Source organism: Neopsephotus bourkii, unplaced genomic scaffold (genome assembly GCF_033783945.1).
Source record: "Neopsephotus bourkii isolate Nb327-2 ecotype Australia unplaced genomic scaffold, CSIRO-AGI_Nbou_v1 NB_1825, whole genome shotgun sequence".
Taxonomy (NCBI): Eukaryota; Metazoa; Chordata; class Aves; order Psittaciformes; family Psittacidae; genus Neopsephotus; species Neopsephotus bourkii.
Window position 1 is genome coordinate 10,401,193 of NW_026902298.1, and position 27,231 is coordinate 10,428,423.

At 41.0% G+C, this 27,231-nt stretch overlaps 1 protein-coding gene across 1 annotated transcript in view; it reads right to left on the minus strand.

The window, feature by feature from the left end:
• The window catches only part of CSTPP1 (centriolar satellite-associated tubulin polyglutamylase complex regulator 1), an 85,208-nt gene that overhangs the window by 32,236 nt on the left and 25,741 nt on the right, over nt 1-27,231 (minus strand). The window contains exon 3 of the mRNA XM_061343528.1: nt 25,480-25,610. Within this exon, the coding sequence (XP_061199512.1) occupies nt 25,480-25,610 (131 nt within the window). The remainder of the gene's footprint in view (nt 1-25,479; nt 25,611-27,231) is intronic.

Below are 27,231 nucleotides of genomic sequence, written 5' to 3' on the forward strand. Positions count from 1 at the left end.
TTTTTCTTCATGTACAGCTCAGTGAGGACAGTTCCAAGCCTGCCCCACAAAACTCCTTTAATAATGCAATCCAGAGCCTTTGATTTGAGGAACATGCAGAAGAATAAACAACCTATTAATCTAAATTTTCTCGTTTGCCTGAAAGTACAAAGCGGCAATGAACAAACCTCTTGGCTACATTAAGTGTACTGAAATGCAAAACTGCTTCTTTTCTCACCCTACAGTTACTCAGGAAAAAGGAGGGGGGAGAACAGGGAAGGGAGAGAGCAGGCAAGGGAAGCAGAAATGGTTTTAATATAAATTGCTCAGTCAAAACATCGGGCACAATGAATTCTGAAGAAGGCTTTCAAGTATTGCCACACGAAGGCACTTTAATACAAGTGGATATGCTCAGAAGATGAATGCAAGAGATAGCATTACTTAGTAAAGAGTAAGAATCCTCAGGCTAACCAAACCTCAATTGAGCTGGTACTGTCAAGATGAAGGAACCACTGGCAGTAGCTTGATTGATGTTTGCAGTGGTTTTGTTTGTTTTGGGAAGCTTCAATACAAAATACAGGTGAACACCTTGATTAATGTTAGTCTCCTGCCTGTCTGCAGGAGTGTGCTTTGCTCTGTTATTCTAATGTACTTGCAGAGGTGTTTTCATTATCCCTCGCAGATTTTAACATCTGAAACAGAATTGTTCTAGAAGCACTGTCAGTCTGACTCAGCCACAGTCTGCTGTGCCCCAGCACTACCAGTGTGGTTGGAGGATATGTTTAGGCATTTGACTAAACAGTTTTGGCAAAGGTTCTTGGTTCCCCTACAGCCTTTTTCACAGCTTGAGAAGGGCAGAGAAATATTCAAACTGCTTGTCAAAGCAGCTTCACCATCACCATGTCTATGGTTTGGGTCAAACATGCACGGTTTCAGTCAAGCTCTCCTCTGTATGTATAGCAAATTATAATGTACCTCAGAAAGTTATTAAAAAGAAAAAAGCTTCTTCACTGGCTGTAACATAAGCAGAACCACCATAAACTGAGAAAGGGGTAGGAGCTCTACCACAGATGATTTAATATCTGTGTGTTAAGCATTCATAATACTTTTTGCATTGAAAGTTCAGGAAGAAGCTCGAAATACCTGCAATGAAGGATATTTTCAGTCAATGTTCTTTGAGCCAATGTACTCATCATCTTTCTGCTTTGACTCCCACTCTTTGGCACACAGTTAAAGCTAGACAAGACAAATTCAGCAAGCTGCTGATAGCTTATTCTGCATTTGTAAACAAGAGACCTGAAGTTATATATAAATTGTTTTCTGAGGAAGAGAAGTTTTATGGTGCTAAGAGCAAGTCTGGCCAGCTTAGACCCTTTATATAGCCACCAAGCAAAGCTGTAACACAAACATAGATATTATACTGGCTTATCTACTGAAAAAGGCAGTCCTATTCTCCTCCCTACATCTCATTCCCACCTTCTCCATTATGTCAGAAGAGCTGCATGTACAGCCCCATTGTGAATGGGACACAGGACTGATTTAACTGAAAAGTAGCTTCTTTTTTTTCCAGGTTACTTTTTGCCTGGATCAGCTCTGTGCTGTCTTCACTATACAGCCAACTGCATCCCCACGAAGAAAGGGGAGAAAATTAGGAGCAAAGAGGAAGCCAAAGACTATTGCTTCTCCCACCACTGCTGACTTAGAAGTCTTTAGCCACAGGCTCCATTGTCTTGCTTGGGAAGAAGCAGTTCCCTTGCAAACCACCTTGTCAAATAGCTGGCCACAAGACCTCCTTCTCTCTTCTCTCTTATTCTTTCTCCAGTGTCCGAAAGCATTGTATCACCTTCCTCAGAATGCAATCCACAAAATGTCCCTACCTCCACAGCAAGCAGGACAGAATGCCAGGCAATATTTTACAGATCGTAGTACCTGTGACTAGAAAAGGCAAACGAAATTCGTAATATTCCTGGTTAAAAAAAAACCAAAAGTCAACACTAGGGAAAAAGCAGGAAATAAATCTCTTGGAGAGTTCAGTTTAACTATCTCCTGCATCACGCAATTTTAAACCATTAAGGAAATCGCTTATGGTTATTAAAGCTAGAGAATTAAAGGGATAAATCATTCCGAATTTATCTAGTGAAGAATCTCTTACAAGAGTAAAATCTTAAACTGAAGCTAGTGAACAAGCGCCAGGCGCCTCCAATTATATCCTCCAGTAGCCACCATCTGAAGAAATTTAGGGTCATCTTAATTAAGGACAAATGAATCTTTAACCAGTCACCTTTATAGTCAGCAATGGCGTAGGAGCCTCTGTTTTGTAGCATTCAGAGGCTGCCTTTAAACAGTTCTATTAAACAAGATAGGAACATCACTTGCTCTGGGCAAAAAAGTCATTAGATGCAGCTAGTTCCACCCTGTCTCTCTTATGTGTTTGTATTTGGCTTGGAAAGGTGCATCTCCTTCAAGTGCTGTGTCTGCCTTAAGGTTTTCCATCCAAGTCAATTTTCTTTCCTAGTAATGGGAGTATCTACCCTTTTGAAGTTGGTTGGTTGGTGGTTTTTTTTTTTAAGACTTACTCATGATTATCAGGTGCTTGAAAATGTAATAACTAATTTTAAAATTACCAGATTAGATTTCTGTGGAGAGAGCAGGTTATTAATAACTGAAGAGTTCAAAACTCCAAAAATCCACCCACACTTGGACTGAAATGCCAACATCAGGCATATTTTGACTTTGCTGTCAGTTTCTAACACTATTTAGATTTACTCTTCAACTTTATGAACAGCCAACAGCATTACAATAAACCACTCTAACACTGGAATAAACTGAAGCGTGACCAGCAGGTGGAAGAAGGTGATCCTGCCCCTCTGCTCGGCTCTTGTGACACCTCACTTGGAGCACTGTGTACAGTTCTGGTGTCCTCAACATAAGAAGGAGATGGAGCTGTTGGAACAAGTCCAGAGGAGGGCCACGAGGATGAACTGGGGCTCAAGCAGCTCCTGTATGAAGATAGGCTGAGAAAGTTGGGGCTGTTCAGCCTGGAGAAGAGAAGGCTGCGTGGAGACCTCATAGCAGCCTTCCAGTATCTGAAGGGGGCCTAACAGGGACGCTGGGGAGGGACTCTGCATTAGGGACTGCAGTGACAGGACAAGGGAGAATGGGTTCAAATTTAACCAGGGGATGTTCAGGTTAGATATAAGGAAGAAGTTCTTTACTGTGAGGGTGCTGTGGCACTGGCCCAGAGAAGCTGTGGCTGCCCCATCCCTGGCAGTGTTCAAGACCAGGTTGGATGGGACTTGGAGCAACCTGCTCTAGTGGAGGGTGTCACTGCCTGTGGCAGGGGGGTTGGAACTGGATGATCTTAAGGTCCTTTCCAACCCAAACCATTCTATGATTCTATGAAAGACCTGGTTTTGGATCTTCATAGTTTACAAATCTATTTTTCTACTCACTAGAATAAAGATGAGCAGGTATCAATCCATTTAGAGATAAAAACTCTTACAGAAACTGTATGGCATTACCTAAGCACTGAAATTTTCATCTAATGACACATTTTCCTGTTTCAAACTGAAATTTTACCTGTTTACACCTTGAGATGTTTTGGAAGTCACGCAAAGAATAGAACAAGGCTTTGTCCAAGCTGTTACCTAATTTCATGCTCAGGTAATGAAATGAAGGGAATTTGCTCAGCACATGGCATAGGAAAGCTGTTAGTATTAATCACTTCTTCCAATAGTGGAGGATCTTGTTTATCTCAAAAGAAAACCCCAAGGAAAAGCCATTTAAAAGCATGACATTGTATTTGTATGGGTAAGCACTGTAAATGTCATAAAATGTTACAATTAGGAACATGCAGAAAACTTTATTGACCTCAAGCCTGGATAAATTATACCATCATTTCCTCCATTATGCAAATACTATTCTTAAGCTTTATATTACTATGGCATTTTTCCTAGTTTCTTCATAACATCTCTAGTTCTTGCATACAAAGCTCTTTGTCACAGTGGTGCCAAACATCTTTATTGACTGATTTCTGTATTATGCTTTATTTAGATGGAATGTCACATATTTTCCTTTCCAAAAGGCACACAGCCGACCCAAGATGAAATTCAAATAAGAGGCGAGATTAAGTTCTCTGCCAAACAGTGACAACATTTTAACTACCTTTCTGATATATCTCAACTGGAAGATTCAAGTAAAACTCCTCTAGTATTAGCATAGGTATCTTTCACAAACTCCCAAGCAGTAAAAAAATAGATAATGCCATGTAAAATAGAGGCTGCTGATAACAGTGAATAACAGTGAGAAGCCAGGAATTTGCAGAGAGATAGAAAGAGAAACGAAAGGAAAGAGGTAAAAAGAAACACAGGACAAAACCCCATAGTTAATGATATGCATATCAGGAGTAAAACATAGTAATGATACTGCTCTTGACATTTTCCTCCATGGGGAGAAAAATAAAGTGGTGTTCAGAAGAAGTGTGTGCTGTATTTAATGTGAGATATTTAATGTAAGATGTGTCACCCTCCTTTCTCTGCATAATCCAAACCATTTTCCATTTCAGTGCTAATTCGGGGAGATGTCAGCAGTGGAGTGGTACTTAACATATTCACATATTAAAAGCAGATGTTCGTAATTTCTGTCAGAGTTTTGAAGAGGATTGGCTGAGAAGCTCTCAGCACTGCTGAGAACTGATTTTCAAAGTATGAAACACCTGGGAAATTCTACAGGACTAGGAAAAAAGCTGGAATCGCATTAGCATTTAAAAATCATAAGAGCAGGGGCTTACTCTGACTGAAGTGGCTACCAGCAAGAGCATGCATTACACCAATGAGTGCAAGGATGAGGTCAAAATAAAGCCTTAAGTGCTGCCATCGGTTGAGATATTTGAGGCATCTGTACACGGCCAGCTACATCGTAGTCCCAAATGAAATATTCAAACAGGGAATATTGGCCTTCATTGGTTAGATTGGTTGATTGGGGCTGTTCAGCCTGGAGAAGAGAAGGCTCTGGGGAGATCTTAGAGCAGCTCCCAGTGCCTAAAGGGGCAGAAAGAAATCTCAAGATGAGCTTCTTATAAAGGCCTGTAGGGACAGGACAAGGGGGAATGGCTTTAAACTAAAAGAGGAGAGGTTTAGATTAGATATTAGGAAGAAGCTCTTCCCTGTGAGGGTGGTGAGACACTGGCACAGGTTGTCCCGAGAAGCTTTGGCTGCCCCATTCCTGGCAGTGTTCAAAGCCAGGTTGGACACAGGGGCTTGGAGCAACCTGCTCTAGTGGAAGGTGTCCCTGCTCATGGCAGGGGTTGGAACTGGATAAGCTTTAAGGTCCCTTCCAACACAAACAATTTTGTGATTCCATGAGTCTAATATTTATCAGTTCTTGGTGAATTAAGTAATCTTTTCCATTGGGAACATAGTATCAAGGAACAGTTAAGTTTTGTGAGATACTATACTTCATAGTGAACAGTGCTATACCTGAAAAACTGAACTATTCAAAATAACCACCAAACACATTAACAGGGTAACTGTTACAGCTCAAAACAAAGATGAGGAATCACACTTAAAATGTGTGTTTCTCCTGGGATCCTCAAGAATGCCCCCGTAGTTCTACATTCTGAAGCAATTTTTCAATTACTGGCCTAGGAAAGAACAGGAATTCATGATAACATTTGTGAGCCATATGGAAACTGAGGCAACATTAGAAAGTTAAAAGGAATGAGTAGTAACATAAAAAAATCTTCACTGACATACTGTCTCACATCTAGCTTAGAGTATCCTCATACATGAAATACTACATCTAGAAACAAAGAAAGCAGAGGACTCCACCTGGATAAGTAGTTTCTATGAAGACAACTGGAAAGGAATGTGACCACAGATGATCAGAATAAGGTAATCAGGAGAATAATATGGTCCTCAGATGAGTAATCACAACAATGGGAAGCAGAGAGGCTGAGTTACCAGCATTTGACTGATGTGAAATAGCCACAACTCAGGAATGATGGTGAGAATTGAAATGGAATCAGAAGTGCTGCAAGAACCATCATGTTCTCACAAAACCTGCCTCACAGACCTCCAAAAACCTATCAAATAAACAACGTTCCTCCCCAGTCAGGACAGTTTCTTTCTCACCTGGCCCTTTTATCATCTCAAGCAGGCTTTACAATTGACTGTGAATGCTTCATCCCTGGCAGTGTTCAAGGCCAGGTTGGATGAGGCCTTGAGTAATATGGTTTAGTGTGAGGTGTCCCTGCCCATGGCAGGGGGGTTGGAACTTGATGATCTTAAGGTCCTTTCCAACCCTAACTATTCCATGATTCTATGACTTTTCACACAGCAGTGTGGAGCATGCACAAGGGCCACCCTATCTACCACATGCCTGCAGAACTTCACATCAGGCTCCCTGCCTCTTCCTGTGCTAAAGCACGTGCGAGCACACAGGGACAGTGTCCGAGAGCAGCCTATTTCCAGCAGCCCCCCTTGCCATGAAACCTCAGTGCTTCATGGGGACCGGGCTGTGGGCCAGCCTAATTGCTCTGGCAGCCCCGGCTGACTGCTTCCTCCTGCTCTTATTCCCAGGGGCCCTTCAGCCCCTTCAGGATCACATGACTTAATCAAACCTGAATGCCCTTCTGGAAGATATGCAAATCCAGTTGGGCAAAAGTGTTTTGGCTCAATACTGGTGTAACTAAATGAAGTTTAATGATGTGCTATACAGGTCACGCTCTATGACCTAATGGCTCTTTCTGGCTATAAACTCGGCAAGTGTATTACTCTCCAAAGGAGGTTTAACACAAAATATTAGTCTACTCATTATATTGCCTAATTAAACTGGGCCAAGTATCAGTACAAAGCAATATGACCTGTATTTTAAGGCTAGGTTTGTCAACAATGGATTTTTGCTCTTACAAACTGCTAGGCGGTTTGAGTTTGGCCATGCTCGCACAGCACCACACTTTGCATCTCACCTCTTGTGTGCCCTGGCACTGGTGCAGTTCAAAGTGCTATTGTGCCAGAAAACTAACTCCAGCAGCAGAAGTACTGAACTGTTTTCTGCCAGTTTAGCATGCTGAGACAGATCAGCACAGGATCAGACAAGTGCTGGAGCTGCCCTCAGAAGGATGTGAAAAGGCAGTATCTCACTAGCCAGCAATTAGATCAGGTTATGCTGACATGGTACTGCAGCTTTAATGAAGGCATCAGTAAAGACTCTAGTGCATTCAATTCAGAGAAGACAACAGCTTCAGTTTCTGATTTATCTTAGGCACATGACCAGAATAGGCCTCTTTTTCCTGCTCTTACCACAACAAACTGTATCACTAGGATATCCTTCTCTTAAACACTGAGCTGAAGCTTTTCCCACTGTGAAGTGGGATAAATCAACTATGAATGTTTCATAGCCACATGAAGCACGGTAGGCTGGTTTTAAAGCCATTTTAAAACTGAATGTGAAGAAAGACAAATTATGTTGCTTTCAAGGTAGTGAAAGTACAATCTCTAAAAGAACAGGTTTCAACTTGCGCTATTCCATCTTGCCCTGAGCAACCCATTTACACTGTGTGGTGGAACATACAGTAATGTATATTCCCTTTATTTATATTAAAAGGTACAACGTGGGATCATAAAATGCATTACAGGCCAGAGGGATTAACTGAATATTGAACAACTCTACAGGACACGCACATGTACTTTCATGGTTCTCTTTCATTTGTTGGGATCAACTGAAAGAACCAAGGAGACTACTGGAAATGCTAAGATAAAGATAGAACCAGTTGTTCTAGGTACAATAAGGCTTCTGGGATAAGGTGGCAAGCATTTCACTGGGTACAGGGATCAGTTCTTTCTAAACAATAATGGTATTTCTACCTTATCCAGCCAGCTGCATGTCCTTGTCTACGTTACTAGAATTAATACTACACAGAACCCAACATAATCTGTTGCTTATTTACAACCGCTCTTCTCACATGCTAATGAGTGACACCAGCTCTTCAGAGGGAGAATTTGCTCTTCTTGCCAATCCACCCTTGGCAGACTCTGCCCTTGAAATAGAAGATTTCAGGGAAGGACTGAAACCAATGAGAGGGAATGCAAGGGAGGATAGTATGATATGAGAAGAATGCCTGCAATCTTACAGGGAGAAGACGCAGCTGCCAGTTATTCAGATGTCTGAACTCACAGATACTAGGCTGTTTCATCAACAAAAGGTACACATTTAGATACTCAACTGCCAGAAAATACCAGGGAACAAGTGCTCCTCTGGGCTCTATCCTGCTTTATGTGCACTTAGAATTGAAGGTAGATGCATGAAGCAATAATACAATATACCATGCTTCCTCCCAACCCTAAACAAGGAGAAACATCTTTAGTAGAACACCATCATCTCCATGCTAAACACAGCCTAGCAGATAATGTGGTTACAGGGCAGCTTCTTCAACTTCCCCTGTGACTCAGATAAAACATTCTAGGATTGTGATTTTGTTTTTCAACAGGGAAAAACTTAAAATCCTCAAGAATTTTGAAACTCCTTCAAAACCAGTGAAGCCATTTGCCTCCCTTGCATCGCCTTCCAAGCTCCTATCAATCGTAATAGTGCTGCTGGGCCTTTCCAAATCACTTGACACCACTTGGAAAGCAAGGCAACTCCATGCTGTAGTTTTATCAGCATACATCTATTCAGTGCATCCAAAGCTTGCAATGAAGTGTATACACAAATGTGTTAAGAAGCAATTGAACTGCGACAGTTTAGTGATCCCCAGACTCCTTTTGGCACTCAAACATGGAAGTCACATGCTAAAGCTGTAAAAGAAGAGCACCAAAGGATACCTTGACAATGATCATGTTTATAGTTCTAAAAAGAATGAGCTAAAACACACTTAGCATTCAGTACAACACTGTGCATGTTTCATCAGGTATTTTTGAGTTTGTACACTGAAGGTGCAATACCAGTATTTCTCCAGTAGCAAAGCTGATGGTTTTCCACCTCCACTTTGTCTTTCACAGTTCACTGCTCTTTGTTTGCCAAACCAATTGCTTGAGTAGCTGTGTTAGAAATCTGATAACAAAAGAGACCCAAGTTAAAAATAAGCTTTAAAAAATCAGTACAGAAGTGGTGAAATGATAGAACATCACTGAGTAGATCTGGACATCAATCAGCAAAGGGAAAATAAATCTTTGTGCAGAAAAAGCAGCTGCCTACATGGCACTCTAGTGGCATTCAAGTCCCAAGAAGCTCCAGTTGCAGCAAGTGGAAGCCAATATCAGAGACTGAATCTAAAGTACTTCCTGTAAGATGTTTTTACTTACTATTATTTCTCAGTGTGTTTGCCTAACTTATTTGTTGTTTCTCCTCCAAATCATCACAGGAGGCAACTAGAATGCTAATACTTCTTTAGGGCTCAAGGATAATAATATCTGTCATATCTGCATTTACCTTGAAACCCTTTCATGTTTAAAGTTATCTGAACAAGGCTCCTGAAGAGCAGCAAAGTCCCTCCCAGATACCACAGTAACTCACAAACTCAGTATTTTGAAGAGAACTCTCTTGATATTTTCTTTAAATCGGCTCTTGTGCATAAATAGAAGTTATTTCATCCTGGATTTATTTAGTTTTGCTTGTCTTTCCTCAAAAAGCTATTACAGTCTGAAAGAAAAGGGTTTAGAATAACTTCTGGCTATAACTACACTTGGAGTACTGTGCATAGTTCTGGTGTCCTCAACATAAAAAGGACATGGAACTGTTGGAACAAGTCCAGAGGAGGCCACGAGGATGATCAGGGGACTGGAGCACCTCCCGCATGAAGACAGGCTGAGAAAGTTGGGGCTGTTCAGCCTGGAGAAGAGAAGGCTGCATGGAGACCTCATAGCAGCCTTCCAGGATCTGAAGGGGGCCTACAGGGATGCTGGGGAGGGACTCTTCATTAGGGACTGTAGTGATAGGACAAGGGGTAATGGGTTAAAACTTAAACAGGGGAAGTTTAGATTGGATATAAGGAGGAAGTTTTTTACTGTGGTGAGGCACTGGAATGGGCTGCCCAGGGAAGCTGTGAATGCTCCATCTCTGGTGGTGTTCAAGGCCAGGTTGGACAGAGCCTTGGGTGAGATGGTTTGGTGTGAGGTGTCCCTGCCCATGACAGGGGGGTTGCAACTGGATGATCTTAAGGTCCTTTCCAACCTTAACTATTCTGTGATTCTATGATTTTATGTTCCAGACTTGGTTGTAAGGAGTATGTTTGATGACACAGTTAACTTCCTGATGATTCAGGCTTCCCTACAGTCAACTACTGCTACATTTTGGTTCCATATTGATTACTGTTATGTAACTTTAGGAGTCATGTAATTCCTTTTGCTACATTGCCTGCATATTGTCTTACAAGTCAAATAAACATTTTTCTAGGAGTTAACTTAGTAGCAAGCAAATATCCAGTGTTTTGAGGCTGCTTGAAATACCAGATTAACTTGATGTTTACCTACGCCTCTTCTCAAAATACCTTAGAGCCATTCCCTAGCAATTGAGTACTGAGGTCTGTGCCCTGCAGAGTGGTCACAAGGAAAAAGTAAAATGCTTCTCTACCTATATCCATGTTACAGAAGAAATGCTCAGAAAAGAAAAGGCAATTAGGATTAATTTGCTTGTACAATGCCACACTCATAAATTAAGTTTTTACATTTTTAATCTGTTCAATTTGTACCAATCAGAAATAGAATCATCCAAATATCCACTAGTTAAATATGAGATCTATTTGAACAACACCTGATTTATTACATATTTGCAAATGCTCAAATACAAAGAGAGGAAGCTAAGTGTTAAGGCAAAGCAACCGATTTTAACTACCTGGCTAAAGTCAATGGTCCACCTCACGCCCTGCTGAAACTATGCTGGGTCTGAGACAGTTCAAGATGATTGTGTACAATCTCCCGCATGTGTGTGATAATCTTCTGCAACCAAACCACAACAAACAGAGCCACCACTTTCATATTTCCTCCCCACAGGTCTGGTTAGTTTTCACATGAATAGATATAGCTCTTGAAATCCAGTTTTACCTATCACACGGTTCTTCCTTCCTTCCTTCCTCCAGAACTGATTTTAATACCATCTGAAGAGCTGTTAAAAGGCAGAAAAATTCCCATAGGAAAAATCTTCTGAGTCTGAATTGGGAAATGAGGAGGAGAGGGGGATGGGGAAGAAAAGGAAGACTGACATTAAAGGGGTTTGATATTAAAGGTTTTAAATTTCAAGTACTCATACTGGTTTACTTGCTCTTTTTTTGTGTATTTAAAAAAAGAGTTATTTTAATGGAAAGAAGCTGCAAGGAAGTTTACATGCATCTGTCTAAAATTAACTGCTTACCACTAACAAAAATGTGAGAGTTCCTTAAGGCCTTGATTCCATCAAATTTGATCTATACAGATCTCTAAGTAGTCTCAGTTTTACCTATCCAGCCAAAGCTTGTATGCAGAATGACTGCTTAATTTAATCCAACAGGTGGAACTCCAGGTTATAAATAAAGAAATGAAGGTACATTGAGATTAAGTGATTTGCCCAAGACACGGATTAACAGGATTAGGATTCAAGAGTTGCCACTTTGAATTTATTTGCTTGTCCCACATGTGCTGCAGCAAAGTACAACAAGCAGAGGAGAGAAGGGAAGAAAATACTTACATCTTCTACATGGCATCAACAATAAAATGCCAAAGCCCTACTCAGCATCAGCTATTTGCCTACAGATTCACTTTACACAAACCTAGAGCATGCCTATTACCAGACATAGTATTCTGAGTACACAAGAACTAATCTTATTTTAAATTAGCAGACCATGTAATAGAACAAAGCTCCAGGCTGTGTGTGCATGTAAGGGTGTACAGACAGATGTTGCAGATACATTCTTGTAACAGAGAAAGCCAAAAGAAATAATGAACAAAATTATCAGTTGCTGTATTACTTTAAAAGCCTGCTTCCCTTAGAAAGGAAAAATGCTTGATTGCTGCATCTGTGCAATGCATTTACATGGCAAGGTTTTGGTAGGAGGAGGGTTACAGCGTGGGCAGTTTTATGTGAGAAGCTGTTAGATGATTTCCCCCCATGTGTGATAGAGCAAATGGCAGTCAGCTCCAAGACAGACCTGCTGCTGGCCAAGGCTGAGCCCATGAACCCATCAGCAACAGTGGTAGCACTTCTAGGAAAATGTATTTAAGGAAAGGGAAAAAAAACTGGTCAACAGCAGCTGGAAGGACGGAGTGAGAATGTGTGAAACTAACAGCTCTGCAGGTGCCAAGGCCAGTGAAGGAGAAGAGGGAGAAGGTGCTCCAGGTGGTCCATGGCAGGTAATAGTGGAGCAGATACCACCTGCAGCCCATGGAGGACCCCACACTGGAGCAGGGGGATGCCAAAGGAGGCTATGACCCTATGGGAAGCCTGCACTGGAACAAGCTCCTGGCAGGACCTGTGGACCCATGGAGGCAGGAGTCTAGACTGGAGTAGTTCACAAAGAACTGGAGCCCATGGGAAGGATCCATGCTGGAGAACTGCATGGAGGACTGTCTCCCATGGGAGGGAGATCATGCTGGAGCAGGTGAAGAGTGTGAGGAGTCCTCCCTCAGGAGGAAGGAGCAGCAGAGACATAATGTAAAGAAATGACCACAACCCCATTCCCTGTCCCCCTGTGCTGGTCAGGAGGTAGAATAATCAGGAGTGAGGTTGAGATCTGGAAGAAGGCAGGAAGAGGTGATTTAAGATTTGGGTTTATTTCTCATTACCCTATTCTAATTTGATTGGCAATAAATGAAATTAATTTTCCCCAAGTCAAGTCACAAAATCATAGAATCATAGAATAGTTAGGGTTGGAAAGGACCTTAAGATCATCCATGGGCAGGGACTCCTCACACTAAGCCATGTCACCCAAGGCTCTGTCCAACCTGGCCTTGAACACTGCCAGGGATAGAGCATTCACAGCTTCCCTGGGCAACCCATTCCAGTGCCTCACCACCCTCACAGTAAAGAACTTCTTCCTTACCAAGGAAGTCTGGTTTGCCCATGACAGTAACTGCTGAGTGATCTCCCCCAGTTCTTATCTCAACACATGAGCCTTTCATTGTATTTTTTCTCCCCCGTCCAGGTGAGGAGGGGGAGCAACAGAGCAGCTTTGGTGGGCACTTGGTGTCTGCCTGCTACAGCTGGCAGTGCTCACTGAGAAACAAAAAACATTTAACTAGGGGTTTTTTTGTCTTTCAGTATTAGTTGTGCAATACGTCTTAGCTAGGATTCAAAGGAAATAGTTCAGGAGATTAGAAAATTGATTTCAGTGACTATTGATTTAACTCCTCTAGTTTAATAAGATTTAATACAGCATTCATTTTGCCCTGCTTTGCTTAGGGGATACTTCAGACACAAAAGTTGCAGAAGATCTATAAGGAAAGAAAAGAGTCGTGGAATCAGAAACTTTCCTAAAAGGTTTGTTCACGAACATTACAGAATACTGAGTGTCAAACTAAAATGCAATAACACAGCATCATTAGAAAGACACATTCTGCTAAGGATTTAATGTATTATTCTGTAAAACAGAACATTTGAAATGCACAGTGGAAGGGTAATTTTTATGCTGCCTAACTTCAGGCACCAAACTTAGGTCCTCAATGAAAAGGCTGCTCTACCTAAATTCCTAATATAATGAATAGAGAGAAAGAGAATAAATCTTTCTTTCTGTAGAAAGAGGACAGGATTGATTTAGATTGGATATAAGGAGGAAACTCTTTCCTGTTATGGTGGTAAGGCACTGGAATAGGTTGCCCAGGGAGGCTGTGAATGCTCCATCCCTGGCAGTGTTCAAGGCCAGGTTGGATGAGGCCTGCGGTGATATGGTTTAGAGCGAGGTGTCCCTGCCCATGGCAGGGGGGTTGGAACTTGATGATCTTAAGGTCTTTTCCAACCCTAACTATTCTGCGATTCTATGACCCTGTGTTACTGTTCAAAATTGCTCTATCATCAGTCACTCTATGTTGGCTATCAAAGATACATATGAAAACTAGATTTCTAGTCTGGGCATCCAACTTGTATATTCATAGGACAAGACGTGACATACATGAGGTGCCACAGAGGACAAGCTCCAGCCACTATTCTTTAGCTATAGCTTCAGCTTCACCACTGCATGTACTCAACTTTCCCATAGCAGCCTCTTTGGAGCAAAGGCCAAGATCCCCTTTTGCTAGGTTTGAGATCCAAAGTTCAGCTTTTAAGGCTACATTTCCAAACAAACAGCAAGGTGTAACATAACCAGATCAGGTTCTAGGCTGCTGTGTTTCACCACTGAAATAAAAGGACTCAGAAGATGGCCCTTCATGGAACAGATGTGTTTAGGAAATCTTTTACAACTCACCTAGCAGGCTGGACCGAAGGGGAAAGAACAGTATGCTATTTTATAAGGTGGTCCCTTGAAGAGCAACATGCTTGAACAAGACTCTACTAGTCAGTACTTTGAAGCTATGGAAAAACAACAAAAGACTGCAACCTCTATATAAAAGGGAAATATTCTGACTTTACAATGAGGGAATATGAATGAAGAAGTTACTCCAGCATATAAAGTGGTTGCTATTTTGAGCTCCTTCAAAAGGGAAAATTACAGCCAATTTTACTTTAGAAGCTAGCAACTTCTGTACACAGAGACTGGCTTTCTAAGTGATACAGTTACCAGCTAAATACCAGAATGCTTATGAGCCAGGTACTTTCAAAGAGGATACACATTACTAATGCACACACATGAAATTATCTTCCCCTCCTGAAGAGGGAAGGATTGGTGTGAAAGTGATACTGAGCATGTGGTTCTACAATGGAGATGATGAACCCGATGACATAAGTGAACTAATCTGTTACCTTGCTATAAGACTATCTAGAAAAGCAAGTAGCAAAGGGGATTATAATGTTGAACTTGAAAACAACTAAAAATATATCCTACATTATCCCACGTAGGTCAGCCACTGATCTACTACTCTAAGGCAATGATTACTGTCAAAACTTTTAAAAAGACAGAAAGATACCAGATTCTAACAACTTATCTAAACAATATTGCTTTATATTAACATGTGTGTTTTCCTACTTGTCTCGTGGTAAAAGAAGCCTGTATCTGTAAGAATAATACAAATTTAGCATATAAAATTGAATTAATAATATCAAAAGGCCAGACATCCTGATTTTACCTCTGACAATGTAAGCTTCTGCTAGTCACTTTATTTCCCCATTTAACTTTCTAGAACTGTAAAGTGAAATTGGTATTGTCAAGGTTTTTGGGCAGCTTCATTCCTTAGCATCTGTAAAATACCTGGAGATTCTCAGAAAGCAGAAAAGCATCATGATTAATCATCATTCTGAAATGAAGACATCACACTTGAGGTTCTGTCCATCACATGAAACACTTCTCAGTGCCTTTAGGACAATTACAATTGCTCAGTCATTTCAAGGGTTTGAGAAAAGAAGTTTCCAATCAGAGTAGACAGAAAACATAAAGTTCTTCCATGAAAAAGCTGCAGTGTTAATTGTTTAGTACCCTAATCAGGTTGACTAGCATCTGCTTTGCACCCTAACTTTGCACAGCACAGCAATCCCTTTGCCACTGCTGGCAGAAATGAAGAACTATCTATTAGCAGCATGGAAAGTGGGCATGAGAAAGAGGAAATAAAAAGCTTTGTTTCTTTCCAAATGTTTGGTTTGCTTTAGGTTTATTATGTACTCCATGTACTCTCTAGCCCCCCTTGATACTATTGCTTATTCTAACACCAGGTTACAAATAATACACAAGTTCTACAGGGGAATATATACCAGCTTATTAAATCAGCTGATATAAATTCTTACCACTTCTGGGACTAGACTTTAATGCAGGAAAAGCTCAGAGAAGACAAGATTTGACAAGTACCTCTGTGAGCACTAGAACTAGCAAAGCCTTTATCCTACAGATTTGTGGTTCTTGGCTAACTGACATTGAAGTCTAAGAAGGTACGAACTTCCATGGAAGCTTTTCCTGCGCCTGAAGCATTTCTAAAGTCTTAGTCTTTGGAACTGAAAAATCACTGCAAGAAGCTTTAAGGAATTTATCTACCTGGCAAAAAGCAGGACCAGAGCCCTGGACTTAAGGAGAGCAGGCTTCAATGTCGTCAGAGCTCTGCTTGGAAGAATGCCATGGGATATAGCTCTAGGAAGAAAAACGGGTCAAGGATACCTCATTGATATTCAAGTATCTCTTCCTCCAAGCTCGAGAAAGGTCCATTGTTCCAATGGAGGTTATGAGATTCATGCTTACTAAAAGCACGGAAGGCAAATCACTCTCAGATCATCTTATGAAGAAAGGCATCAGACTGTACATTATCACATCATGTTCCTGCAACAAATTCAAAATGGATCAAGCATAACCTATAAATATTACTGACTAGATTTCATAACTCATTTGCAGATTACAGGTAAAGTACTACCTTATCCCCATTCCACAAAGTAGTAGTAGTATATCAAAGTTCTAATCATGCATGCAGATCACTTCTACTGATACTCATCTAGGATTCTCAAAAGCTGCATAACAGAGCATAAACCAACAATCCTTTTAACCATACACAACACATTTATTCTTGATCATACTGATTTAAACCAGACTTACAGACATTTATTGAGGCAAGGCGACTTTAAAGTGATGAACAAACTTCTACACCTAAGCACAGCTGTACTGTTTAACTAAACTAATTCAACATCACACCTTTATTCAAACATGGACATACTGAATGGCACCAGCTACAGAGCAGGGACTACCTGAGAGACAAGGAGTTTGTAAGCAACTTGCCTAAAGGTTTGCTGGAAGAGCTTGGTAACATAGCTACATAATAGAAATTCAGCTCATGTCAGTCCTTTTAACACCACAGGGAAAAAATCAGTTCCTCCAAATAAATAAATGGCATTCCCAAGCTTATTTTACTGGAATAACTGAATTTAATATTGGTTTTAAGTATAACTAATAAATGAGGGGGAAGTGACATAGTGTGGCTGTTCAAATTCACAATCAACAAACAGGCAAAAAACTTCTAGATATAGGTCAGGTCTGCTTAACTCCATAGACGGAGACACAGCCTCTAGAGTTAGAAGCACACTATATAAATCAATCAGGTTAACTTAGGAAACTAGCCACTGAATTTGCAGTGATGGAAACTATACAGAACAAGACCACCAGAGAGGAAAGCTGTAAGAAGCAGCTGGGTCAATAAAAACATAAAGAAAACTGTTTCAGAGATTTATCTGTGCAGCTGGACAATGGTACTTTAAAAAGACAGTCATTTTAAAAGGTAGATAATACTTCGCTTATCACCTTGGTTACTTCAAAGAGTTAATTGCATGTGTGTAAAGGAGGGTCTTTACTCTTCTATTCACACTGACCTGGAACAAACATTATCTCCTCATATTGCTCTTCCTTAGATTGCATCTACACTGCTCACAGTAGCTCAACACAGAGATGCCAGAGTTTACTTTGCAGCAGTGAGCTACATGGATGCACTGTAACAACACTCCCCATATGTAGGCTGATCTGCTGAGATAGATCAACTCATCTCAGGCTGCTGTCAAAGAAATAGAACTCTGCAACTTCCAGGTCCTGGGCTAGTATCTTGAGATAGTGCTGAAGTGTATCATGGGGAAATCTAAGCCAACACTGAGCTTAGATTGTCTAAATAAATGCTGCATTTTACAACACAAACACTTCAAGCCAACAGCATGAGCAGAAATAAGGTTTATGGTTCACTGAAAAGGGATGAAGATAATTCTTTCCTCAGTTCAGGCACTTTCATATCTCAGGGCAGGTTTAAGAGCAACAGGGGTCTAAAAGCCGATGCAAGCTTCACAGTATAAGGAATCAAAAGAAAACAAGATTTAATCTTGTGATTTTTAAGCCTTTTTAAAGGAGATTTTTAATCTCCTTGCTCTACCTCCCTTTCAACATCTCTGGTGCTGAACAGTAGACCAGAAAGGTCATAAACTGGCTGATCACCTATGCATACGTAGTGTGCAGATCATCTCTCAAGATTTGCCATAAATGAAAGAAGAGATAGGCCAACTTCACTTAATATAAGAAACATAGAGCATTCAGAGTCCCAGCCCAGATCACACAGCTTAGAACTAATTTTATTCCAAGGAACTTCCCCATAATTTGGAATACAAACTCTTCAGGGCCATACTGGAACCTAAAACAGTCCTAATTGAAAAAATCCATTTCAGTTGGTTTGCATAAGAATGCTGTCATAGGGATGGGAAACTGGCCAAAAGACTGCAAAGCAAATGGTAATAATAATTACCAGTCAAATTTTGGATAATTGCTTAGCAGAATGAAATAGCGATCACTGTACATAAACTCATTTATATGTTTCATTCAACTGAGAAAAAAAGAACACGTAATTTAACTTGCCAATGACACAATCAGTGAAGAACTCTCAAAACACACAATATAGCCAGAAAACATTAGAAAACAAACAGAAAAGCTTATTGGTTTTCCAAAAAAAGGACATTTAGGGAGATACACATCTAGAATATGAAAAAACATTTGGAAATTAAGATGAGCTGGTGCATGTTCAGAAATATAACTGAAAATGAATTGTAATATGGGGTGGGGGGGGGTGGAGAAAAGAGCCAACCAAACAAAACCAGGTTAGATAAGGAAGACTTCCTGTGTACTGCACTTAATTTCACAAACTGCATTGACAAAACAGTATGGACTGAATTTAGGGAGAGGCTAGCTGAACACCGCCCCATGTGCTGCTACTTCTACAGATGATTACTGCAGTGCATTTTAGATCTATGTAACGCAGATGTTTTAACTTACAATGCTTGCAGACAGACCTCACCATCTCTAAAATCCTCCACTTATTTCTCCTCATCTTCAGAAATCCTTTCTCCTGACATTGCAGTCATCAGTGCTTCCAGGCAGTTATGTTGATAAATCATAAATAGCAACAGCTATAGTTTTAGGGCAAAGGAACTGCGAAGTGAGTAAAGAGTGGAGATCAATCATTTCAGCCAAGGCTATTTCCCTGCAGAGTGAGCTTCCAGAGAATACTGCATTAAAAAACACAGCTTAATTATCTTCAGGATATACTATGAGACCTTATTGATTCATGACAACTTTCTTACAATAATATGGTATAAAAATATGGTTTGGTTTTAGTAACAAAAAGGAAAGAGCAGAAGATTCTGACATTTGTGGCAATCGTCACTGTATTGTGCTATGCATCTCACTAAACAGAGCCTGGCTAAGCTACAAATGGAGATAGTGTAACAGCTTACAAGGGAGGGAGTAAAAAAAATAGGGAGGAATTTAATGTATAGAGTTACATGTGGAAATATCAGAATTACACTAGCGAGGGAAGGGGGTTTGGAAGCTCAAGTAATTTTAACATGCATTAAAACAGCATCTTCCAAAAAAAAGCTGGGAGAACAGTGGTCCTTCTTGCTCTTTTCAATCTCCACGTTACATGAACCATGCGGACAGGACATTTCTTTCATCTTTTTGTAAGGGCTCCACCCTTCCTGGTGAATTCAAGAACTACTTAGAGAGACATACGACTTCTGTGACAAAAGACTGCATGCTTGGCTGTGGTAAGCTTCTCTTCCACAAGCTCCAAAGGTAGTCAGGATTCCAATCCCCTAATTCATGTGTGCAGAAGCAAAGAGGCAGCCATTACCCCACATGATGAATGTGAAAAACAAGATTATGTTTATGAAGAAGATTTTATTTCAATATGAGCAGTATTTGCTCAGTACTTTTTGTCTGAAGAGGGGGAAAGAGTCTGCAAAAAGAATCCTCAGCCCATATAATCCAACATACTTTCTCCAGCAGTTCTACGCTTCAGTGCTGTATGCATCTAAATAAAGTAACAGTCACCCCCGAGTGGAAGCAAAAGATCCTGTATCTGGTGTTGAACCATTCCAGGGCTGTATCAACAGTATCAAACAGCAGCTATTTTTGCTCAAAACAAGGGGAGGGGGTGAAAGGGTGGAAGCTCTTAAAAAGCACTAAAGAAAGCCTGGGCTCTAGAAAAAAGTGCCAATGGTCCTGACTGAGCTTTCTGTTCACTTCTCAATGCATCAGGCCTGGAACAAGTTTCTCTGTGCAAAATTTCTCTAATTGGCTGGAAAGCATTTAAGGAAAAAAATCTTTTTAATTAAAAACAGAGAAGCAACAAGACATGAAAGCCATGGGGGTTGGGAGAGGCATATGTTGACCTTATGAAGCTTCACAGCCGAACTCTACAGGGGCTGTTTAAACTGAGAAAGCACAGTTTTAATTAAAGAGTCCTAAGGAACAGACAATTCAAAAGAGCAGGTCAGCTAGATTCCAAGAGGTCAATTTAAGCAGAAGCAGAGGGAAAACAAGACTTCTGGTCATTTTGCCTTCCTCTGGGAGAAATCTGTTGCTAACCGACCATTATGCTCTGTGCTTCTCAACAGAAAAGCTAAGCTGTCCTCTAACCACCTCTATGGGTGTTGTGTGCCATTGGTAAATGTTTACAGGAGAGAAGAGATTCTGTGAAATCCACCCCAGACACTGAATCACATTCTAAAATAAACCTAATTGTGTTCCCAATGCATGGAATCCCAGCTATGCTTATGCATACTTGAAAACAAGGAAGGATCTTGCTAATCTTCTAAAACAAGTGGAAAATCCTGTAAAAACAACATCCAGCACATCACCAGAGAGAAATCCTCCTCTTAAAAGAGAAAACCAACAAACTTTCTCTTTACTTTTTGAAGTGTGTTATGTTACTACCACATTTAGTGCAGCTAGTTGTTTTTCCTTGCTACTTGGAGACAAAAGGAGAAATAAATCTAGCCTCCAAACAAAAGCAGTTACAAAGGGCAATGTGACTAGAACCCATAAAGTATCAGGCCAACACAGGAAAATTGAACATAAAAGCTGTGAAGAACTCTCTGTGGAGAACTACTTCCCAGTAATTCAAAAGGATAAGGAATTAAGAAGAAAAGTAGCATCTACAGTAGTTTCCCAGGAGAAACAGTAATGCTAGAGCATGGCTCTGCACATACAGGGATTGTCACATCTAAGTATTGCTTCTGTTCAGATAGATTTCTCTCTTATTGGCCCTTTGAGAACTCCCAGCTTGGTGCCTCTGCTTGGGTGATCAAGGTGTATATTCCAAGTCAAGGCATGGTTACTCCAGCACTGACAGACAAAGCAGCCAATTTCCCTGCATCAAGGAGGAATAACTAGCAGCCAAATGAAGCCATCAGTTCACCCACTGGTGAGACATCGTCTACTCTTCTAAGAGTCCAATGAAACATTCAGAAGTGGAAACTGGGGGTTTGGTTTGTCAGGGGGGCTGTGAGTTTGTGTAAGCATGGATATTGCATCATCTTACATCTCTAATTTTATTCTCCTTTGCTTCCCTCCAGCCAGAGTGCAAGCTTTGATGCAAGATCTCATTTATTATGCTGACCTATATCTGCACAGAGCTGGCATTTATGCAGTTTACCAGGAACACATCCTCCACAGATAGGAAAAAAACCCATCACTCACTCCTAAAACTGAGGTTCAAATCTGGAATGAAACACAAAGTAAATGAGAGGGGGAAATGGCAGTAAACCCTTTTCTGGCAAACGAATAAATAAAAACAAGAACATCCTGAGAAACATGGAAGTTAGTGAATGTAATGTTTTAGACGAGGGAAGACAAATATGCCTTCATAGTTCTTCACAGACATAAATCCATGGCAATACTGAAGCACGGAGCAATCCCTGCACAGAAACAGGAGGGAAAACTGGGAAACAGCAGAATCTTGCTAAAGAGGGCAAAGAGCATATTTCCATTCTTTTCTGCACATAAAAATTGCATTGAAATAAAATGGACATTCAATGAATAACTCTCCATACACCTGGCACCAAGTACAGAAAGATCCTAGTTTGGGTCTCAAAAGCCATATACCAATGTTAAACCAAGCTATACTGCTAATTTCAGAACCAGCAGGTTGTTTGCTCCATGCTCTGTTGCATAGTAGAAGATAACCATAAACAGAACTTCTTCCCAGGACTCCATACTCACTCACCTCCTTACAGTGGGTTGGCCCTGGCTGGATGCCAGGTACCCACCAAAGCTGCTCTACCTACCACTTCGCTCCTCAGCTGGACAGGGAAGAGAAAACACAATGGAAGGCTTGTGGTTTGATATGAGAACAGGGAAAGATCACTCAGCAATTACTGTCATGGGCAATTGGGGTTGTGGTCAGTTCATTACATGTTGGCTCTGCTGCTTCCTCTACTTCACATGGAGGACTCCTCACACTCTTCCCCTGCTCCAGAGTAACCCTGCTCATGGAGGAGACAATTCTCCACGAACTTACCCAACATGAGTCCTTCCCATGGGCTGCAGTTCTTCATGAACTGCTCCAGTGTGGGTACCCCACGGGGGTCACAAGTCCTGCAGCAAACCTGCTCCAGTGTGGGTACCCCACGGGGGTCACAAGTCCTGCAGCAAACCTGCTCCAGTGCAGGCTCCTTTCTCCACGGGGCCACAGGTCCTCCCAGGAGTCTGCTCCAGTGTGGGCTGCCCAGGGGGTCACAGCCTCCTTCAGGCATCCTGCTGCTCTGGTGGGGGGTCGTCTGTGGGTGGATATCTGCTCACCATGGACCTCCATGGGCTGCAGGGCACAGCCTGCCTCACCATGCCCCACGGGCTGCAGGGGAATCTCTGCTCCGTTGCCAGAAGCACCTCCTGCCCTCCTTCTGCACTGACCTTGGTGTCTGCAGAGCTGTTTCTCTCACATATTCTCACTCCTCTCTTTCAGCTGCTGTTGCACAGCAGGTTTTTTCCCCCCTTCTTAAACACACTGTCACTGCCAATTGGCTCAGCCTTGGCCAGCAGCAGGTCTGCCTTGGAGCTGCCTGTCACTGGCTCTATCAGACATGGAGGAAGCTTCTAGCAGCTTCTCACACAAGCCACCCCGTAACTCCCTCATAACCAAAACCTTGCCACACAAACCCAATACACTCCTGCACATTATACAATGTTCAGATTGTCAAAACCGTGTCATTATAAAAGGGGATGCTGTAGCAACAAACTACCCATAGACTCATGACTCCATGCAAGCGTGTATAAGTGTTTTTGATTTGATATGTACATGTGGTCTTGTGTTCCACTGCAGTGATCGTAAAGAAACAACTTAAAACTAACTTCTAAAATAATCCAACTGGAATATGTACCAACAGCCACGCTTCTAAAGAAAGCTCCACAGTGAATGTCTTACTTACTTTGGGCACCACTTAGTCTGACTTTTTCCTGTTGTTAAGAAACTCATTCTATAGTTCAGATCAATGATTTCACTTCTGGATGCTGCTATTTGCTGTATAACATGAATCCTTCCCACATTCATCCAAAAGCAATGTATTTCAAGGAAAGAAATCCATGTCTAGTCTATGGCTGAGTGTGGTAATAACCATAATTCACCCACCACATTGCACAGGTTCAGTTTCTTAGTAAATGAGTTTAGTTCCTAACAGACCATGAGCGTTCCAAGTTCCCCTACACATTAGCATAGCAGAAAAAAATCCCATAGCAAATAAACCCAAAATGAATAAAATGAAGGCTCTAGTCTGTAATTACTGCTAGAGAATCAGAGAAATCAGACTGAGCAGATTAAAATGTAGATGGGAAGTTCTCTGAAGTGAAGCATTTCTGTCTCTAGTTAATGTAAACAGAAAATGTATATAAATGTATAAATATACAAGTAAACATGCCATATTTGCTCAAACTTAAAAGCACAGGCACTGGACTTTAAAGTCAGAAAAATACATGTTGAACTCTTGCAAGGCCACAACCATAGCACAGTAACACCCACCTGAGCTTTTACTCCTGTGCTCTCTATTCCCCTTCAAAGTACTTTGGTGTTTACATTTTCTTCCACAACCTTTTCCATATTCACATAAAACTCCTAAAAGAGAGTGAGATACTGTGTAGCTAAAACTTTTCAGTTCTTTCCAACAAATCCAGGTGCCCATCACTTGGATAAGATCAGGAACCAGATAGATGAAGCCTGATGAAAACCTGCACTGAAAGTACAGCAGTGGGTACTTTCCATCAGATAGCTTCTCAGTTTGTCAACAAGATTTACCACTGACACCTGCAGCTCTGGTGGATGACTTCTTTATTATCATCTAATTCTCCTACAGGAATGTTCTAGGAGTCTACAATTTATCTTTCCTGACCACGACCTGACCTCACCTCAGGTATGTCCTCACTACGTACTGGTCAGCTTAGTACCTTATGGAAGCATAGTCAATCACTTCAGTTGCTAACTACAGATTTTGTCATGTTCAACTACAACTGTCTTCTTTCCAAGGACCTAATGGCATATGTCAAAAAGTCAATAGCTATTCAGAGTCTTGCAAACTCTGTTCATCATGAGCAGCACTACAAAGCTGAACCAGGAGACGAGGTTTTATCCACACTTAAGAAATGGTCCTAGTCCTCCCTAAAACAAGAAGTGAGGCTGAAGAGCCTGAAAAAAGTGAAGCTTATAGAAAAACAAACCACCAAAATTCACATTTGTACAGCAACATTCAGTATATTTGCTTAAAATACTAAATTAAAAACTTAAAACCCTGTAATTTTAGTTGCATGTAGTTACATGAGTTTATTTTGAACTCTGGCCAGTTCTGTAATACCTAATATACCGAGTGCAGTATAAGAATAGTTAGACAAGACAGCACAGTGCTGAATAGCTATTTTGGCATTGGAACTTTTTCCTTGTGGGTAGGTGGTGTGGTTTAACCCCAGCAGCAACCGCTCATTCACTCCCCCTTTACCCAGCCCTAGTGGGATAAGAAGGAGAATCAGAAAAAGGTAAAACCCATGGGATGAGATAAGAACAGTTTAATAACTGAAATAAAGTAAAATATAGTAATAAGGGGTGGGGGTAGGTGGGAAGAAACAGAGGAATAAAACCCAAGAAACACAAGTGATGCGCAACAGCATGAGAGACTGAAAAGTCCTTGATCAAGGTAAGCACTACTGAGCAACAATTCACCATCCTAGAGCCCAACACGACCCTACCTCCTGCAGGGCTCTCAGTCAAAGCTCTTGGTACCCCAACTGGCCAATAATCTCAGCACCTACTGCCCTCATGTGCCATACCCTATATTCTAGCCATCTCTGGGTCTGCTGCCCTGCTCCCATCCACCAACCTCCTGCACTTTATTTTTGTCTATACATTCTCACACACAGGCCCTCAACATCCTCCCTCTGACAGAGTACTGCTTGAGATGCTGTTCTGTAATGGAAGCAGCACTGGCAGCAAGGTGCTCCTACATTACTTCATGTAATGTGAGCATTTATTAACTATTCCACAGGCAACTGTGCTGGTGTCTCCCTGTTAACAACATTAGAACGCATTATGAAGGGTCGGTATTTGTACTGCATCAATAGCCTCACTGATGATTTTAATGTCAAGGGAACAGGACAGCAGCAGATGCTAGAATACTTGCCTCCATTCTTCCCCACTGTTCGGAAACATCTCCAGAAGGTCCGAAGGAAAGATGCCCTGTTATGAGGAGTAGCTTGAACAAAGCTGAACTCACGGAACAAGATGTGTGTTCCTTGACGCACGCTGTTAAAGCTGTGGAGATAAAGTCAAAACAAAAGAACGTTAGAAAGCTGAACCAATGTCAATGTTCTGGGGCCAGCTAGAGCAGTGGCAACAAAACCACTGGCAGTTACATTTTGTGAAACCCAATCTCCAAAGCTTAGACCCATCTGTTCTCTAGAGAGAAAACCATCTGCAAAAACCACACACTGAAATTTAATTATAGGAATTAGAGGTTTGTGAAAGTAAAATTCATTCTAAAGAATCCCAGCAAGGGGTGTCCAAGAGCCACTGATTTAAAACCAATCCATTGGAAAATGGCAGGCCAAGAGTAACTTTTGTTTACCTGACCAGAAGATGCCCTTTCTTTTAATACCATTGGTACTTTACTGCTATTCTCACCACAGTTTTCTGTGAAGCCACTGAAAATATATAAAGAAATAAATAAAAATCCTCTTTACAAGCCTTAAGATTTAATTTCGAGGTCACTGAAACTTGTATGTATTGCATGTATATGCATCATTAAAATGTGCTGCAGTTGCCATGAAGAGCAGATGGACACTGGACTGAACAACACTTTGCACTAGTGTATTTTGAAGGGAGTAGCTGGTCATTATGATGGATTGTCAATTTGATATTCAAATTCTTGCATTTTAGTACAAATCTCTCCCATTTCAGGTGTAAGCACATTATGGTAACTTTATATAGCAAGCATATAGAAAACAACCTTTTCTAAGGTTTCTCTTACGTGTGAGCAACTCTCCTTTGGGCACAGTAAAGCTCAACATGCAAGAACAATAGGAATGCAAATACAAACATTATCTACCAAAAGGTATAATGACAGGGCTGCCTCAAAGATAGATTTTGTGCATTTCACTCTGCATCATGCAAGTGGGACTAAGCCTTCAAACACTCCAGAGAGATCATTAAAAACATTCACTTGGGACAGCAGCTTAACTCCCCCGCACAGGAGAGAATTAATGAAAAGATGGAAGTTCACTTTTATCACAGCAGAACCTCTCCATAGGCAGCATCTCCACACCAGACAAAATCCAGTGGTCACTGTGAACCCTCTCAGTCTGCAATTTTAAATCATCTCTTTAAATATAAATAGCATAAATCACTTGATCCTTCATTGTATAGAAGAGGGTCTTACATGGGAAAAAGAATTATACCAGAGAGAGTTGAGTGAAATGAAAAAGGCATGTAAGAACTGGGAGGGGGCTGTGGAGAGAAGCCAATTCAATTTCACTGAAAAGATTCACAATTCCTGGGTTTTAGTGTCCTAAGACATAAGAGTAAATGGAGTTTTTTGGCATGTTTTGACAGCGAGGTGCAGAACACTGCTTTTAGCCCTTCTATCCAGGAGCAAATACAACTCAAATAAGTAAAATCACCTTATGATTAAGAAATACTCATGACTTGTGAATTCTGGAATTAGAAATACTTTTTCTGTACATATCATGGACAAATGTATTATTTTTTATTTATGAAACCTTATTTGGGCACCAGTTCTGTATAAACCTAGGGAAAACTCAACCATTGTCCCAAGAGATTAAATAAATAAATCATATGCCTGATCAAAATATGCCAGGATTACAGGAAAGGGCTCCCCTGACTATTGTGTAAGTAAAGAGCATTCATTACAATGTGC